Source organism: Vanellus vanellus (genome assembly GCF_965231255.1).
Source record: "Vanellus vanellus genome assembly, chromosome: 13".
Lineage (NCBI taxonomy): Eukaryota > Metazoa > Chordata > Aves > Charadriiformes > Charadriidae > Vanellus > Vanellus vanellus.
In genome coordinates, this window is record NC_138918.1 from 18,948,520 (window position 1) to 18,963,740 (window position 15,221).

The 15,221-nt window shown below is 40.0% G+C and overlaps 1 protein-coding gene across 1 annotated transcript in view; it reads left to right on the plus strand.

Moving 5' to 3' along the window:
* RANBP17 (RAN binding protein 17) overlaps positions 1-15,221 on the plus strand; it is a gene marked incomplete at its 5' end in the record, with an annotated part of 160,550 nt that overhangs the window by 72,294 nt on the left and 73,035 nt on the right. The window contains one exon of the mRNA XM_082490223.1: positions 12,380-12,453. Within this exon, the coding sequence (XP_082346349.1) occupies positions 12,380-12,453 (74 nt within the window). The remainder of the gene's footprint in view (positions 1-12,379; positions 12,454-15,221) is intronic.

A 15,221-nucleotide genomic window follows, 5' to 3' on the forward strand; every position in this document is an offset into this window, starting at 1 on the left:
GTAAGAAATGCCTATAGAGCCCTCTTAAATTACATTGTGATGCTGATGGGACGGAGAAAAGACTACTTCCAAATGTTTCTGAGAAAGCAGAGTCGTCTCTTAGCTGCAATCACCCATACTTTTGGGCATCAGCTGTGACAGTATGGAGCATGTTATGATACTGCTGTTCACTTCCACTGCTTCATATTCCGTAACTTGGTATCTTTTCTTACTCTGGGGTTTAGAGTGCGATGCAAACTTGAATTGGAGTTCATAAGGCTGGAATTGAGATAATTATAGTTATGCCTGTTTTACTGTGGTGTTACTCATACATAAGTCAAGTCTTGGGTCCATTTTAATATAAGGGTGGCTCTGGGATTAGATTTGGGGGGCGAGGTGAGAGGGGTCTTTGTTTATTTTGGGCCAAAAAAGAAAAATATCCCCTTTGCAATTTTAATCTGTAGTCGTGTAACTAAAATGGCAGAATTAAGTTATTTCATACATTTCTTTCAACAGTCCTTAGGAATATAACCCATCATAGCAGCACTTTCACCCAGGAAAAAATCTCTAGCTGTCTTCAAGTTGATAACAGATGAGTGAAGATAGGTAATAAATAATAGTATGGAAACTCTTCTTGTTTGAACATATTTTGCCAAAAGCACTGAATATGAAGTTGGGTGAGAGAAAGGAGAAACATTTTCCGAGTATTACTGACATACTTTATGATGACTTAGTGGAACACCTTGCGGCCAACTGTCTCTTTTATTCACAGATGTTCTAAAGCTGTCAGAGCTCCGTTTCTTTCATACAGCAGGGTCAAGAGCTAATTCATTGTTAATTGTTGAATGATCCTTTTTATAGCATGTAGAGAAACCACAGGAGCCACCTAGCTTCCTTAGCTTGTGTAGAATGTGTTCAAAAAGATGAGTGACTGACAACCGTAATATTTAAAGCAGTATGACTTGGCTTTGTGTGTGGAGCGCTTGAACTAGGGAGGGTGGGGGGCTTTTTCCCTTATGAAAATTGTGTATTTCAGTTAAAATAAAAATGCAAATAAACATTTTCTCCAGAGCATCTGGCTCAGGTTTGTGTTAGATTTGGTCAGTGTCTTGTGTACCAGCATGTGATTTTCATACCTCATCGGATTAGTAGAAGGCAGAACAACTAGTTCATCTTTGTGCATCTGCCCAGAGAGAGAGCAGTGATACAGCTGTCTTGCCCAGGCAGTGCAAGGGCTGGCTCAGGGCTGACTCTTGTCTTGTGTGTAAGCATTTTCCATGTCCTGAAATCAGATTTGCTGAACGTAGAGCAAATGGGCTATATTTTGTATTTCATTAGATATGCAGATCCTCCCAAAATTATTTTTATCAGACTGTTCAGACATTTCTGACGTTTGCTTTTGTGTGCTTGTAGAGTAATCCAAAATTGTTAGTAACGCCCTAGTATATATCTGTTTCACGTATAGGAATATATTTTTAAAATACTCTTCTCAGACTTAAATGGGCTTTTGTTAAATATCAGAGTAAGACAAACAGTTGGCTGTCTTCTGCACTTGCCATTTTTCTGAAAGGAGGAGGGAAAAACCCCGGTATTTCAGTGATGTGTTCCACATAGGTTTCATCTGTGTCTCCTTTGTTGGAAGAGTCGGTAGTTGGCATCAATTGGGACCAAAAAGAACTGCAGTTAGGAAGGCCATGAGGAAGGTTCCATATTATTTCTCCAGAGCATTCTCACTACTGACGAGTTGTTTCTTGAGGCATGCAGCTCTATTGAGAAAGAAGTCTTATGGGAACAAAAGTTTTATTTCTGAAGCAAGGGGGTTTATATCAATTTAAGTATTAAATGATTTGTATAGAGATCATCTACACAATAATGAGGCTTATCACAAGATATGTAGAAACTTTTGTATGTTTGTTGATTTAAATCATATTCTTATTTCAAATTTGGTAAGAATATGCACGGGAACCGATGGTTTCGGTAGCATTAATGTAAGAGACCATCCTTGAGTGAGCTCTTAACAGCACAAGTGCAGTCTACTCTATGCATTTTCTTTAATAACCCATGTCATTCTAATCTGCTGAATAGCAATATCATTTAGTATATTATTTAGATTTTTACGTAATCATCTAAATGTCTGATGCTGGAGCTAAAAAATTAGGTTTGCACTATCCCTACGATAAGGGTGAGTCAGCACCTGGGAGGATGCCTTACCAGATCACTTTGCTCCTGAAGCGTTTCAGATTCTTTGGCTGTAGAGAGGAGTCGTGTCTGACGGCGTTCTGTTATCTATCATGTTTGCATAGATTTGATTATCTCGTTTGCTTAAGAGGTCAGTGAAACGAACCAAAATATTGCTCTGTATATTATTAAAGACCATTACTATCAGTCATGCTGTAAAAAGATGACATTAGATGAAGGACTGGCTGCAGAACGTAGATGATACGGCCACGCATCCAAGTCGCGCGGGACCCGCTGACGCGGTGTGTAACACCTGGCTGTAGGGGCTGCCCGGTGGGGCAGCTCCCCGTCCCTCCTCTGGAACGGGAACCACCATCGTCTTTGCTTATTTGCTTCAGTCTGACTAACTCAAATGTTGGACGAGATGGCCTTTATTTTTTCATTTTCTTCTGTATTTGTCCCCCTTGGCCCGAACGCTAGCCTGTGTTTCTCCAGCCGGAGCCAAGACGGTTTAGGCTGTATGTTTTTCTCTGCACAACTTGAGGGTGTCACCCTGTTTTTCAGAAGACTTTAACATCAGATCCTGAAGTCTGAGACTTCCCACATGTCACTGAGAATAATTATTGGTTAAGATTCTTGACCAATTTTGACTGATTGATTTCATTAGTTTTTTATTAGTTTTGTAAGCTTTTCGTGTAACGATAATTCTCTTCCCTGCGGGATCTATTTCGGTGTTACCTGTACAGTATATTTGTGTTTGGAATTCCTTAACTTATAATACACTCTGCCAAATTTGTCTACATTTATAGTTGCTTAATTTCAACAAAAGCTTGATGTTGACAACTACCTCTTCAAAACGCACCTCAAAAACTTTCTGTGTTCATAGGTCAGACCGTGTGACTCCTTTCTCCTAAGCTCCTTGATTTCAGTGTCCTGTGTTTTAGCTTAAATGCTTGGGTGAAATTAGGAGTTGTTGAATTTTCAGTGTCTGAGTATTGCTATTTCTTTTTGTATTTAAATGTATCTGTAACTCCTCTTGAAGCAAACTGCTGTTTAGAAGAGTCCTGTTAAATTCTCTCTCCGCTCTTTGCAGTGCTTTCTCGGCACCCTGTTAGGCAAAGGCCACTCTCTTGGTGTAGCCGCGCCAGGCTCCGTTCGCTCTCTGTTCTCTGCCATCTTAAAATTGCAGCTATATTTCATCCCCACAAGTAGACAGACTAACCTGAATTAGGGAACCATGGGCTTGGCTTTGCTGCTCGTCCTGGCTGCTTGGTTTGTTAAACCTCCTTTTTGTCTGCGCTAGATAATGAATGTCTTTGTCTGGATATTTTAAGTGCTGATGACACGTGCAAAATACAGAAAAACCACATATTAGCAAAGTTACCATAGGAAAAGGGTGGCCCTAGGATGAAGGGAGTAGAAGAGTGTCTGAAAACTATTTTCCATCTCATTTTGCATCGAGCAATGCTCAGCCAGCCTGAAAGATCTGCCCCACAGCATCTCCATTGGCAATGATTGATAGTCGTGGTGGTGGTGTGCTTGGTGGGGAATTCGGAATCATGCAGCGTCTTTACTAACGTGTCATGGGTTATTATCTTAGAATTGAATAGCAGTATTTTAAATGTTTTTATTTATTTGTATGGAGTTAAGGTTTGTTTTCATGCTCAATTAAAGAACTGCCATTTTGGAACTTCAACAATGAGAAAAAGTTGTGTGAGCAAAGCAAAACCAAAGCCACGGATGCTATAAAAATAACAGTAGACTGGGGGAAGTGAATATTAGAACTGCACATCTCAAATTTAGATGTGTGATGATATAGAGACAATTAAAAAGAATGCAATGCTTAATGATTTATGAGACGATCAAATTGTAAGGAACAAACATATGAAAACAATTTAGCGCATCAGCCTAAAAATAATGCAGTGCAAAAGTAAAAGACAACGCACCTCAGCGTTCTGTGCAGATTAGCCATGATTGCCACCAGCCATGAAGAGGAAATATTTTAAGAGCGGTTCAATGAGTTTAATAGATACAGATAGATTTAAAGCATTTCTTGAAGAGAAGCACATGATAAAATAAGATTGCAGGGTTTTTTTGGTTTATCTCTGTTTTAACCAAAGAATGCTTTCCCAAAGCTCTGATATTTAGTTTAATTAAAAATACAAAACCTGGTTTTCATGGTATGTGATGGAGAATTATCATTTTATATTACAGTAATGTGTTGCAGTTATTATTGAATACCTTATGTAATTTTTAGATTCAGGAGTAAATCGTTGTTGTCATGCAAGAAAATTGGTATGCACTCTTGTTCCTGAAGGTAACCTGAAGGGCATAGTTAAAAATGTGTTTTATTTTTAAAATACTTTGCACCTGAACTGCTGCGGCCAATTTTTCGTTGGCGTTTTAGGTTTAATTTTGTAAATCTGTAGAAAAGCCTTAAAAAGTTACCCTTTGTTTAATCTCACGTGTAGCCCCTGTTTCATACTCGGCTGTTTAGTAAAGGGTCAGATTTTATTTATGTGGTTAAATAGAACATAAATACAGACATTTCACACGATGTACCATGTAAATGTAAGCCTTTGTAGTTACAAGTTTTTGTAGCTGGAGAATTGTTTTAAAAGGCATGTAATTTATTAGCTATCAGTAGCTGCTTTATTGCCTTGCCGCGCTGCAGTAATAAATAAAAGAAAGTGAGCTGATTTTACAAATGGCACACAAGGTGCACATTTTGTGAAAAAAAGTCTTTTTTTAAAGAATTGGCATTAAATCCTTTTTTTGTGATGACAAAGAGGCTAAGAGTGCAAACTGTATTTTCTGTTTATCGAAAACAGAGTCTCTTTTTCTCGGGGGCATTTTTTCCTATGATCATCAAGGGATTTCAAAAGCAATAAAGTGTGGAATCATTGTTCGACTTGAACAGTATTAAAACTTAGGTTTTAATTTCAGTGAAGTAATAAGATTTGAACCTGTCTCACATTACAGCACTGTAAGGCATTTAGCAATTGTATTTTAAAGGAGGTTTTTAAAATGCAGCTCACTTGTAAGCTAACTGTCTGTCTAGTAATTAATAGTTTCTCTTCGGCAGAGGCTGTTGTGAATCATGCTAAGAAATCTCAGTTTTGTTAATAACAAATTAGGATAATTGTAAGGATGTTAATTCCTAATTAGTTTAAACCTACAATCTTTTTTGACCCTTTCCGAGATTGATTTTCAAGCGAAGACAAAAAAGTAAAGATTGAGGGTTTCTGCATGATTTTCACCTTGGAATTAAAAAGAAATTATCCACATTTATCTGTAAATTTCGAGAAACTTTTATTCCTTGGTTAAGAGTATACGCCAGCTTCCTGCTAACAACCGGTGAAGTATTTAATCTGCAAACATACTTTACATCGTTAATGCAATTCCTTTCTCAAAATTGTGTGTTGAAGGTAATTCTGCAGAGCGCTTCTCGCTTCTGTACTGGCCAGGTGAGCTCCGAGGTGCTGGAACTTACCGGGCATGTCTTTGCACAGATTTTCTCAAGGTTCAAAATGTAAATGTTTCCGCGGGTTTGGCTGATGAGAGAATAGCAATCACTGGACGTTGTAGCTGGAAATGAGCACATGTGATTTTGGAGGAGGGAAAGTTTACAGGCAGGCGGGTGTTCAAAGCGGCCATCGGCGTTGAGCGTTGGAGAGGTGAGCTATGACCTTCCGTGGTGGTTCTGAACGGTAACGGCCTCCATTAGCCATAAGGTTTGTTTCTTTATTTTAGTAGAGGGCCTAGACTGTAAATATTAGAGGATCTAAAATAAATCAACATATTATCCTAAGGATACAAAACGTAAGAGCTATTTGTGGTTAGGAACCTTTGACAGATAGTTTGGATGAGGCAGATGATTGCCCGCCTCTCGTATCTGGCTCCCATTGCTGTGCCTGCAGGCAGTTTAGTGTTATAGTTGTATATTGATGTCAGGGTTACTACTGAGTGGCTAGCAATGACAGATGTCTATAATTACAGGCAATGCTTCCAGTATTTCAGAAGAGCCAGCCTATGTTGAACAATTATCTTATTTCTGGCTTGCCAAAGAGGGTTGTTCAAATTGCCGGTATTAGCTGTGGTGGCTCTAACACCTCTCCTTATGCCGTGGGATAAATGTGCAAAAGCACTCTCATGCACAGCCCTGGTGCAAAAACCTTTTTAAAATATGTGATAGCGCTAAATTTCGTATGCTTAAGGCTTGATTCTGAGAGACGCGGAACACCTGCAGCTGTGTTAGTCAGTACGATTAAATTTAAATAGGTTTTGATGCAGAAATTTTAGAACTATAATAAGTAGCTATGATTTTTATTACTTGTTTTTAAGGGCCAAACTAATGCTGATGCTTTAGCATTGAGGTTTATTGCACATATACGCATGCTGAGTGGGCTGCTCATTTATATACAATTAAGCAACTGAATAAAATCAAGCTGGACACTTTTAATAGTTACAGGGGCAAGTAAGAGTGTTGATTACTGCTACTGAAGTACCTACAATACTTCATCTTTTGGAATTTTCTGACTGGCACATATCTATGCTTGTAACCTGTACAGTGCTGGTTCATTTCAATCATTAGAGGATTTTAAAGCAGCATTTTGGCTTCTTGTTAAACAAATACCTGACTGCATATATGGCTTCAATCGCCGCAGTGCAGTGCATAGCTCTGATGGAGAGCGCAGCCCAGAACTGTGCTTCAAAAACTAAAACTCTTGCGAATGATGTTCAAAAAGTAATAGCTGCTAATAGTATTTCTCAGTTTTCACTATAGTATTTGTACTTTAAGCCCTGGAGCGGAACAGAAGAGACAGTGGAATTAAAAATCTCTAACGGTGCTTTACAAAAATGAAAGTCTAAACAAGAATTGTAAAGCTAAGCACCTTTTTAACAATTGGCTAACTGAAGACCTAGCAGATAAACCAATTTCTTTCTTTTTTTTTTTTTTTTTTTCTTTCTTTCAGAGAATGCTTCTCATGCCTAATCAGTTACAACAGCAGTTAGTTCAGAGTAGGTCTTCCATAGTTAGTTTACCAGAATCGTAAATCTTTCTTTCAGGATTTTCAGAAAACGGGAATTAAGAAAGGAAGAAATAAATAAGTAAAGAAAAGCTGAGAGAAAGTCGTTGAAATAGGGATCAGTTTCCATTTAAGAAAAGGTTTATTGCTGGCATCGCACGGGCACTTTACGGAGCAGGAGGCAGGGAGTTAATCGCTCCCGTACCCCAGCCGCATGCAGATTCTCTTGCGCCATTGAGCTAATGGGGAAGGGACGGGGGAAGAGGGCCTGGAAAACAGCCTTCGCCGGAACTGTTAATACCTTTTATTATCTGTACTTGTGATGACAGAGTGTTTCAACGGATTAGGGAGGAAATAACATCCGTGACAATGACTCTGCACCACATGGTGGGTTTACCCTTTCCCCTACAACAGAACACTTAGTTGTAATAACAACACCCTAATTTGTAGATGTCATTTTATAGTAGCTCTCTTTCAATTGAGGATGACTACGTGCAGTATTTTAATTCAGCTAGGTTTATAGGTAAGACAGTAGGTAGTATATCTTTTATATAACTGGAGTAGTTCCTCTGGTTGCTTATAAACACGTGGAGCAGTGAATGGGAGAGTACCCTACAAAGCCAAACTTAATCTTCAGGGATCCTCTTGGGAACTAACAGAGGCAATTTCTTAGGACCTGTTTTGGATTTTTATTCATTAGGGAGCTAACTATAAACCAACAGATTAGCCCATTCTCTTGGCATAGACTCTGAGCTAAGGCTGTTTTGAGATCTTGCCTTTTTAAGGCAGCTGGTCAGGAATGGAGGTGACCAAGGCTTTCCTCTGTTCTGTAGAGGATAGAAAAGCCAAGGCTTTTTGAGCCCTTAGTTTGGTCAGGAGGTAAAGTTGAAGGATCTGGCACCCCGGTACACTAATTAGGGGATTCAGTTCCCATTTTCAGAAGTTGTCTGTGGGATTTGGAAGCTAGATGTCTGCTGCCTTGTAACGGAGCTGTTAAGTGCTAAAAATTCAAAGTACCTGATCTTGATTTAAAAAGCGGCGGAAATTACTAAATGTGTCACGGCACTTGATGCCGAGAAAGAAACTCAAGATGAGTCTGGATTTTGAGCGGGTGATGCACAGGGGTCTTAGTCAGAGAGGCAGGACGGCAGCTTCAGAAATGTGCCGCGGTCGCCCTGCGTTGCGGGAATTCCCGGAGGGTCGGTGGCGACGGAGGTGCTCCGCTCGCCCTGCCACGGCTGCGCCAGCCCGGGCTCAGCCGCTCTCCCCGCTCGGCTTCCCTCGGGGCGGGGGGTGGGGGGGTGGGGGGGGGAATACAGTTAAGGGCTGGTTTTGCCCTCAATGTTCATGACAAAATACTTTAATGTTGCAGCGGTAGTTCTCTGCAGCAAGGCCTGGAGAGCTTCAAGGAAGTTATAATATCTTAGGCATTTATGCTGTGCCTACGGGTAATAACTTTACTGTAATTTTCTGAAGATTCATTATCCAAAATCTTAATTCATTATAATAGCCCTTATGAAACATATAGAAACCAACATTTTCTTGTGTTTTCTTATTTGCACAGTGTGAGAGATTCATTGCTTTGTTTTAATTTGTTTCATGGGGTGCGTTTGAGTACATTCCATACAGTGCTGTTATTGAATTTCTGTGACTGTCATTATATAGCCATACAACCTTTAGGAACTCATATTCTGAGCTTCCCAGTTCTGTAATCTGCTTCACATTTAAGAATTGACATAATTAGCTTCTTCAGAGTTATAATGATAGTACCAAAAAGAAAAGACCTCAAAAGACAAAGCGAAGTTAAACATATCTGGGGCCAAAGAGCAGAGAAGACGGGGAAATAAAGTTTTAGCGTGATTACTGAATTATTTCTCCATTTTCTTGAACTGTATTTAGATACAAGAGCTTTGCTTTATAAAACATTGCTTCCGCAATTTTATTTTCTCATGCTTTTGAAAGGTAGCAGGTACAGTTCAAGTAGTTGGGAAGTACGTGGTTATGTAGTTTGAACCATGGATAAATCTGCTGGATCATAAAAAAAAAAAAAAAAAATATCCCTGGCACCAGAGCTGGTAAACCTGCTGTCTTCCTTCAACATCCTGGTTCCACTGAGGTGGTTTTAATGGTACAAACACGGGAAAACAGAAAGATCCCTGGATCCCTTGCCTTCATACTTGCTTTAATGTGTTTGAAATTGGTATTGATTATTATTGAAGGTGTTTTGCTTTCTTTCTCTTCACTGCCACGGCTGTGGCTGTCACCGCTGAATATCGTGGTGCCACGTGGGCGTTGGCTGCAGCGGTGGTACTCGCCTGAGCTTACCTGGCGGACCTTGGGGGTGTGCTTGTACCCGAGAAGCTGGTGGGCCACTGTAGCCTGATGTTAGCACTTCTGCCGATTCTTCACTTGCATTCCTAACTGTTGTAAGAACGAGGTGGTGATGAGGGGATAGCTTATTGTTAAGAAACTTATGGGTTTGGTGATGATCACGTCGTGTGTTGACGGAGGATTTGTTTTGGAAGCGATAAGGATTTGGCAATGATGGTGTAAAGGTTTTCCAGAAGTCTTGGAGGGATTGTTTCCTATTGGGAGTTAATTATCCTGCTCCTTACTTGCGGGGTCTGGCGGGGGGTAACCCCCTGGGCCGGGTGTCCCCGCTGGCAGCGGAGGGCCGGGAGGGAGGAGGTCCCGCGGCCCCGGCGCTGTGCCGCCTGGGGACCCAGCCGGAGCCCAGCATGCTTCCACGGGCCATCCCAAAGCCTCGCAGCACCCCTTCCAAACAGCCCTTTTCTCCGCCTTTTGTATATGTAGCGTGGGCTTTGTTGTTGAAGTGGGTTTTATTATTATACGTCCAAAATGCTTTATCATTAATTTTTTATGGCGCTTAAAAGTCTGAGGGCGTTTCATTGTTGTGGTTGGGGGTTGTGTGCTTTTCTATTTTTACGTGCTCAGAGTGCGTGTCGGTTTTGAAAATGATTTTGAAGAAGGTGTTTAAAATATCACATTTATTTTAGCGTACAATTTGTCACATTAGGGACCGGGTAGTAGTTTTTATTACAAGCGCTGTATTCATGCTGACTTGAAATGACCCTGTCACATGTGAAAACAAATCAGATTGTTGCTGTTAATGAGCTTTTCAATTTACTATTCAGTGGATCAGATAAGTGGATTTAAGAGGTAATGATCCTGCTTAGCACTCAAGCTTGGCTGTCAGATCCTAGTAGTTGTGGGAAATCCCCAGGGACAAAAGCGTTGACACAGTTCTTGATGGGATAATGGGAATCAAAGCTAATGGATGATAAAAGGAGTAGTAAGAGTTACAAGGATAATTGTGGATTAAAGCACTGCTCTTTGTCAACACTGACTGCTGTTTTAGTATTTTATTTGTTAAACTCTGATGCGGGGAGAGCCTAGTTTGACAGCAGAGCCCAGCGCTGCTGGGGCGGCTTTCCCAGGGCAGAAAGCAAAGCTCTGGGCAGAAAGGAGTGCTTGCGGAGATGCTTACGTTCCTCGCCATCTCCTTTTCTCTTCTCCTCATCTCAAATACAGGAATTCTTAAGCTTTGCTAAAATTGCCACTGCTCTAGCGTTTCAGCAGTGCGCTATTTAGAGAGGTGATTTTTTTTTTGAAGTTAGACAATATTCTTATTATATTTGAATACATTATTGTTGTTATGTTTAATATAAAGAGCTTCATACTTACATATAACATAATATTTTGAAACGTTTGGAGGATTGTGTTGTATTTTACTTTTTTTTCATATTTTGCTTGTCCTTTCACTACTGATTTTGTCCCAATAAAGTACATTCATACAATTATAAAATGGTAAGTTAGCTTACAAGTTAAGTTATCCTTGATCTTGGTGCGTTTCTGGTTAGAGCTGCAAGTTTGTTTCTTCATGCCTTTGTTCTGCTCGGATTTAAAACTAAACTCTTTGGGACATGAAAATAGAATGTTTATTGTATTATTAATTATTTGTATTATTATTATTATTGACTTCCTCACAGGTGGACTACTGCCGGTTTGTTTTTTTAAGCAAAGTCATGGGATTAGATGAAAGGAAGTTGGTACAAGCAAGTTTAGGCGGAGTAACAGAAGTACTGAGTTATATATCTGAAGTTCATTGGGATTTGTGTGGAATATGTAATGTCAGCGAGCAGAATTGGCAGCTAGATGGCACCAGGCTTTCACTGCTGGGTAACTGCCTGTGCTGCGCCTGGTGCTCTCATTTCACACCTTAGTGATGCTTGACTTGATCACATCATGTGGAAGAATTACATATAACCCGTACTACTTGTTTTAGTGTCACTAAAGGTTAAAATGCCTGAAATGAAATGTACTGACTGGTAGGTCTGCATTTAGCCCAGTCGTAAGCAAATAGCAGTTACCTGAGCTCAGGGTAAAGTGAGTTGGCAGAGGATTCGAAAGAACTTTTGCAGTACATGTCTCCCTTCTGATTCTGAAGTTGATTTAAGTAATCAAGTAAATGTTTTTATCCGAACTAAATGTTAGGCTACTAAAACTACCAGAAAATTTTATGAAGATTAGACAAAAAGGACAAAAGATACTTGATGTGTGCTGTGTGTTTGTTACTGTGTCGCAGCAGCGGTTTGATCTGATAGGTATGGGTGCTGGGACAGCTTGGCTGGTAACGTGTGTCTTGGGTCTGAAATAATCTGAGTTACTTGGCTGCCAAGGCCTTCGGTCTCCCTTCGAGAACACAAAACTGAATGTCTGAAGAGTACCTAATTTACCAGATTTTATGACTGGCAATGCAAGAACTTGCAAACGCCAGTTAAAGGACAATGTTGAATCACATCCTACTGAGGATGTGACAACAGAAAAGTGTTTTCTCCATCCCTTTGCAATTTTTTATAATAAAACAGGTTTTTTTAATAGGGACTGTTTTGTTCTGTGAACAACAAAGTGAGTTTACTGTGGAAACTTCTCATCTCCTTTACGGGAAGAAACATATGCAAGTAAAAGCCTATGGGTCCCAAATTCACAAAACACCATCGAAGAGTGAACAAGCCATCTCCTACAAATGCATCCGCTGGGTTGGATGGACAGGCACTTGTGCCTGTATTTTTCTCATGCAAAAATCAAAATAGGGAAGGTCTTCAACTAAATGAAAATGTTGGTACTTGTACATGTCTGTAATATGTTACTGTTGAAATGTTTATTTCCAGGTGTATGCCCGAATGTCAGAAGTCTTAGGAATAACAGACGACAACCATGTTCTGGAAACATTTATGACAAAAATGTGAGTTTGTGCTTCAGTTCCAGTCTGTGTGTGTTTCGTTTTGTCTTTAATGTTTACATAAAATCTGAGTTTTATTTTGTCGTTAAGCTTGCTTCTTTGCTAGAAAAAATGTCTTCCGTAAATTTTAAATATTTAAAGTAAGGGATGACCTTACTTCAGGCATCTGTATCTTATTTTCTGTAGTTACCACAGGCCCCTAAATAAACACTTGCACCTAGATGTGTCTTCCACAGTGCCTGCCTCACCTCTGGAAATGGCTTATGGGAGAAGAGAGCTGAGGTTTCATAAACTCTTGTTGAGTGGCAGCCTGGCGTAAGCGGTGCCCGCCCTTCCCACCTCCCATTCCTGGCACCCTCAGGTGTCAGCGGAATTGCCTGTAAAGCTTCCTGGAAATTTACAGTGGGGAACCGACCAAGTTAAACTAATCTTTCTTTCTTTTGGGGGGGCTCGTTTCAATTGCTTTTTGGCAAGATCTGGCAAAATTTGCTCTCTTAAAAATACAGATTCCCAGAGGAGAATTTTAAGGCCTCATGCTGAAGGAGACAAGGGGCATTATTATCGGCTGTCTTCTCATCTCTGGCGTTTGGCAGAATAAGGTGGTGTGTTATTCTGGCAGATAAGCTTTGTAATACTTTCTCTTAAGAATAATCCTAGAAAATTACTCTGGGGAAAGCTACCTTTTTCTCGTGCCTCTGCTGCAGCCGCTTTCCTTGGGTGCCAGCAAAACTACCAGGATTTTTGTCTTTTATTACTTATGTCCTTCATGAGGTTTGATAGTTTCTCCTGACTCAAAGAGAGTTTTCATCTAAAATCAGTTTTGCTCTTGAAGCAAAACAAAATGGTCCCTCTGAAAAATTGTGAATATCTACTAAAAAAATCTGGGAGTCCCCAGGAGACAATGAGTTCTGTGTGTGCCTCGAGAAAGAGAAACAAGTACCTTCCCTCTTCATTCTACGGTGAGGAAGATGCTGCATTTTGTCATTTACTTCATGTCTTCCAAATCTGACTTGTAAGACCTGTAAATACTTTCAGTAGACTTTGAATTACTAGAAAAACATCTCTGCTGATGTTACCAGGTTAGTCGTGACCTGTTCGGACAGTATTAAACATGGCTTGTCTTTTGCTGCCATGACTACCGACCTTGAGAAATAGTAGCAATTAAGACAAGGTCATTTTCTAATATGACTTAACTTTTCTGTGGAAAACAAGGCATAAATGCTTTGCTTCCTTGAAACCAGAAGCTGAGTGTTATATCTTGCCTTAGGATAACAGTAGTACCCATCAAACCTTGATATTTATCTGGAGTATGCTTTGAAGACAGCGAAATGGAGGGTGATGAATGGAAAAATATCAATGGACCCTTACTGTACCGTTTGTGGAAGCAGTCCATGTCATGGTACGGGACGGCTAGGCTTCATTCTCTCCTTTCAAACTACAGTGGAACTTGAACGACTGTGGAAAAAGGGGGGAAAGAGGGCTGTTGTTTGGAGACCAAATACATCAGTTTGCTTCTCTTTTTCTGCTTGTTGCCGCCGTTGAGAGGAAATCTCTGTTGCCTTTTTCAATTGAGGAAATAACAGCATATCACTGAACAAGTTGTATGATAAGTACTATGGGTGTTTAGTTTGGACAGGGCTGTATTTGCACAAGTACTGTAAATTAAGAAAAAACCATAAGGTTTACTGTTTCATGGATGATTTTAAAAGAAAACTCGGTATGTAAAAAGCAAAAATCAGTGATGCTTTTTAGATTACACGCTCTATACTTTTATTTTCTCTTTCCTCATGGCTTATTATACTTTTCTAAAAACAAGCAGCATCTTTGTGAATTGTTCATTGATTAGATTGAAGATCAATTTCATTTTACAGAATGGTTGTTACAGCTTGAAATGGACAACTCAGTAGCTTTAAGAGTTAGCTGTGAAACCGCTGTATAAACACATTCATGTTTGTGTCAATTGAAATAAGCTGGCTTCTCCCCAGTGATAGCATGCCAGTTGGAAAATTGGGGTGTGAAACCATAACGTGCTGATATATAATCCAAAACCTAGGGTCGGATGGGGCAATCCAGTCTGGCAGCATTTCCCGTGCTCTGTTACTGAGAATAACCCGAGCACATTCTTAGCAGTGGGCAGGATAGATGACTGTGAGAACGTTCACCATTTTCTCTTGTGGACACGGTATTTTTAACGACACTTTTATTTTGTAAGGCCACTAGTCTGCTGTTCTGTCTTACCCTACGGATCCATTTTTTAATTTAAAGTAGGTGAAATTTGTCATATGTTATTCCTTACCATTAGGTTAAGAGGAATTGCTGGGGAGTTTGTAGTGTGCACTCTTGTTAAAGTGGTAGTATTCTTCTCTAGTAACTGCACAACAGTGTTTGAGACTGTGTAGTCTCTGTTCTGTTACTGCTGAGCGTTGTGTGAAATATGCTTAAAAGAATATTGTTGCCTGGCTAAGGGCAGGCAAATCAGCCTTTCAAATCAGAAAGTGTTGGAGAAAGTACCTTATCGTAAGCTGCTGTTAGCACTGATGATCAAAAGACAAGGTCGGGTTATTTCCTTCCGCTTTGCCATTAAAGAATCCAGTGAGGGATGCACGCAGGAAGCATTTTATACTCGGCGTGAGGAGTAAACAGAGCAGTTGAATTTATTGTAGTCAAACAAGTTGCAGTCTACCAGGACATATTAATAATCTTTTTGTTCTGCTGTTAGAGACTTAACCTCTTTTTGCGATAGCTTACTGGTTGACACATGAAGTTTCTAG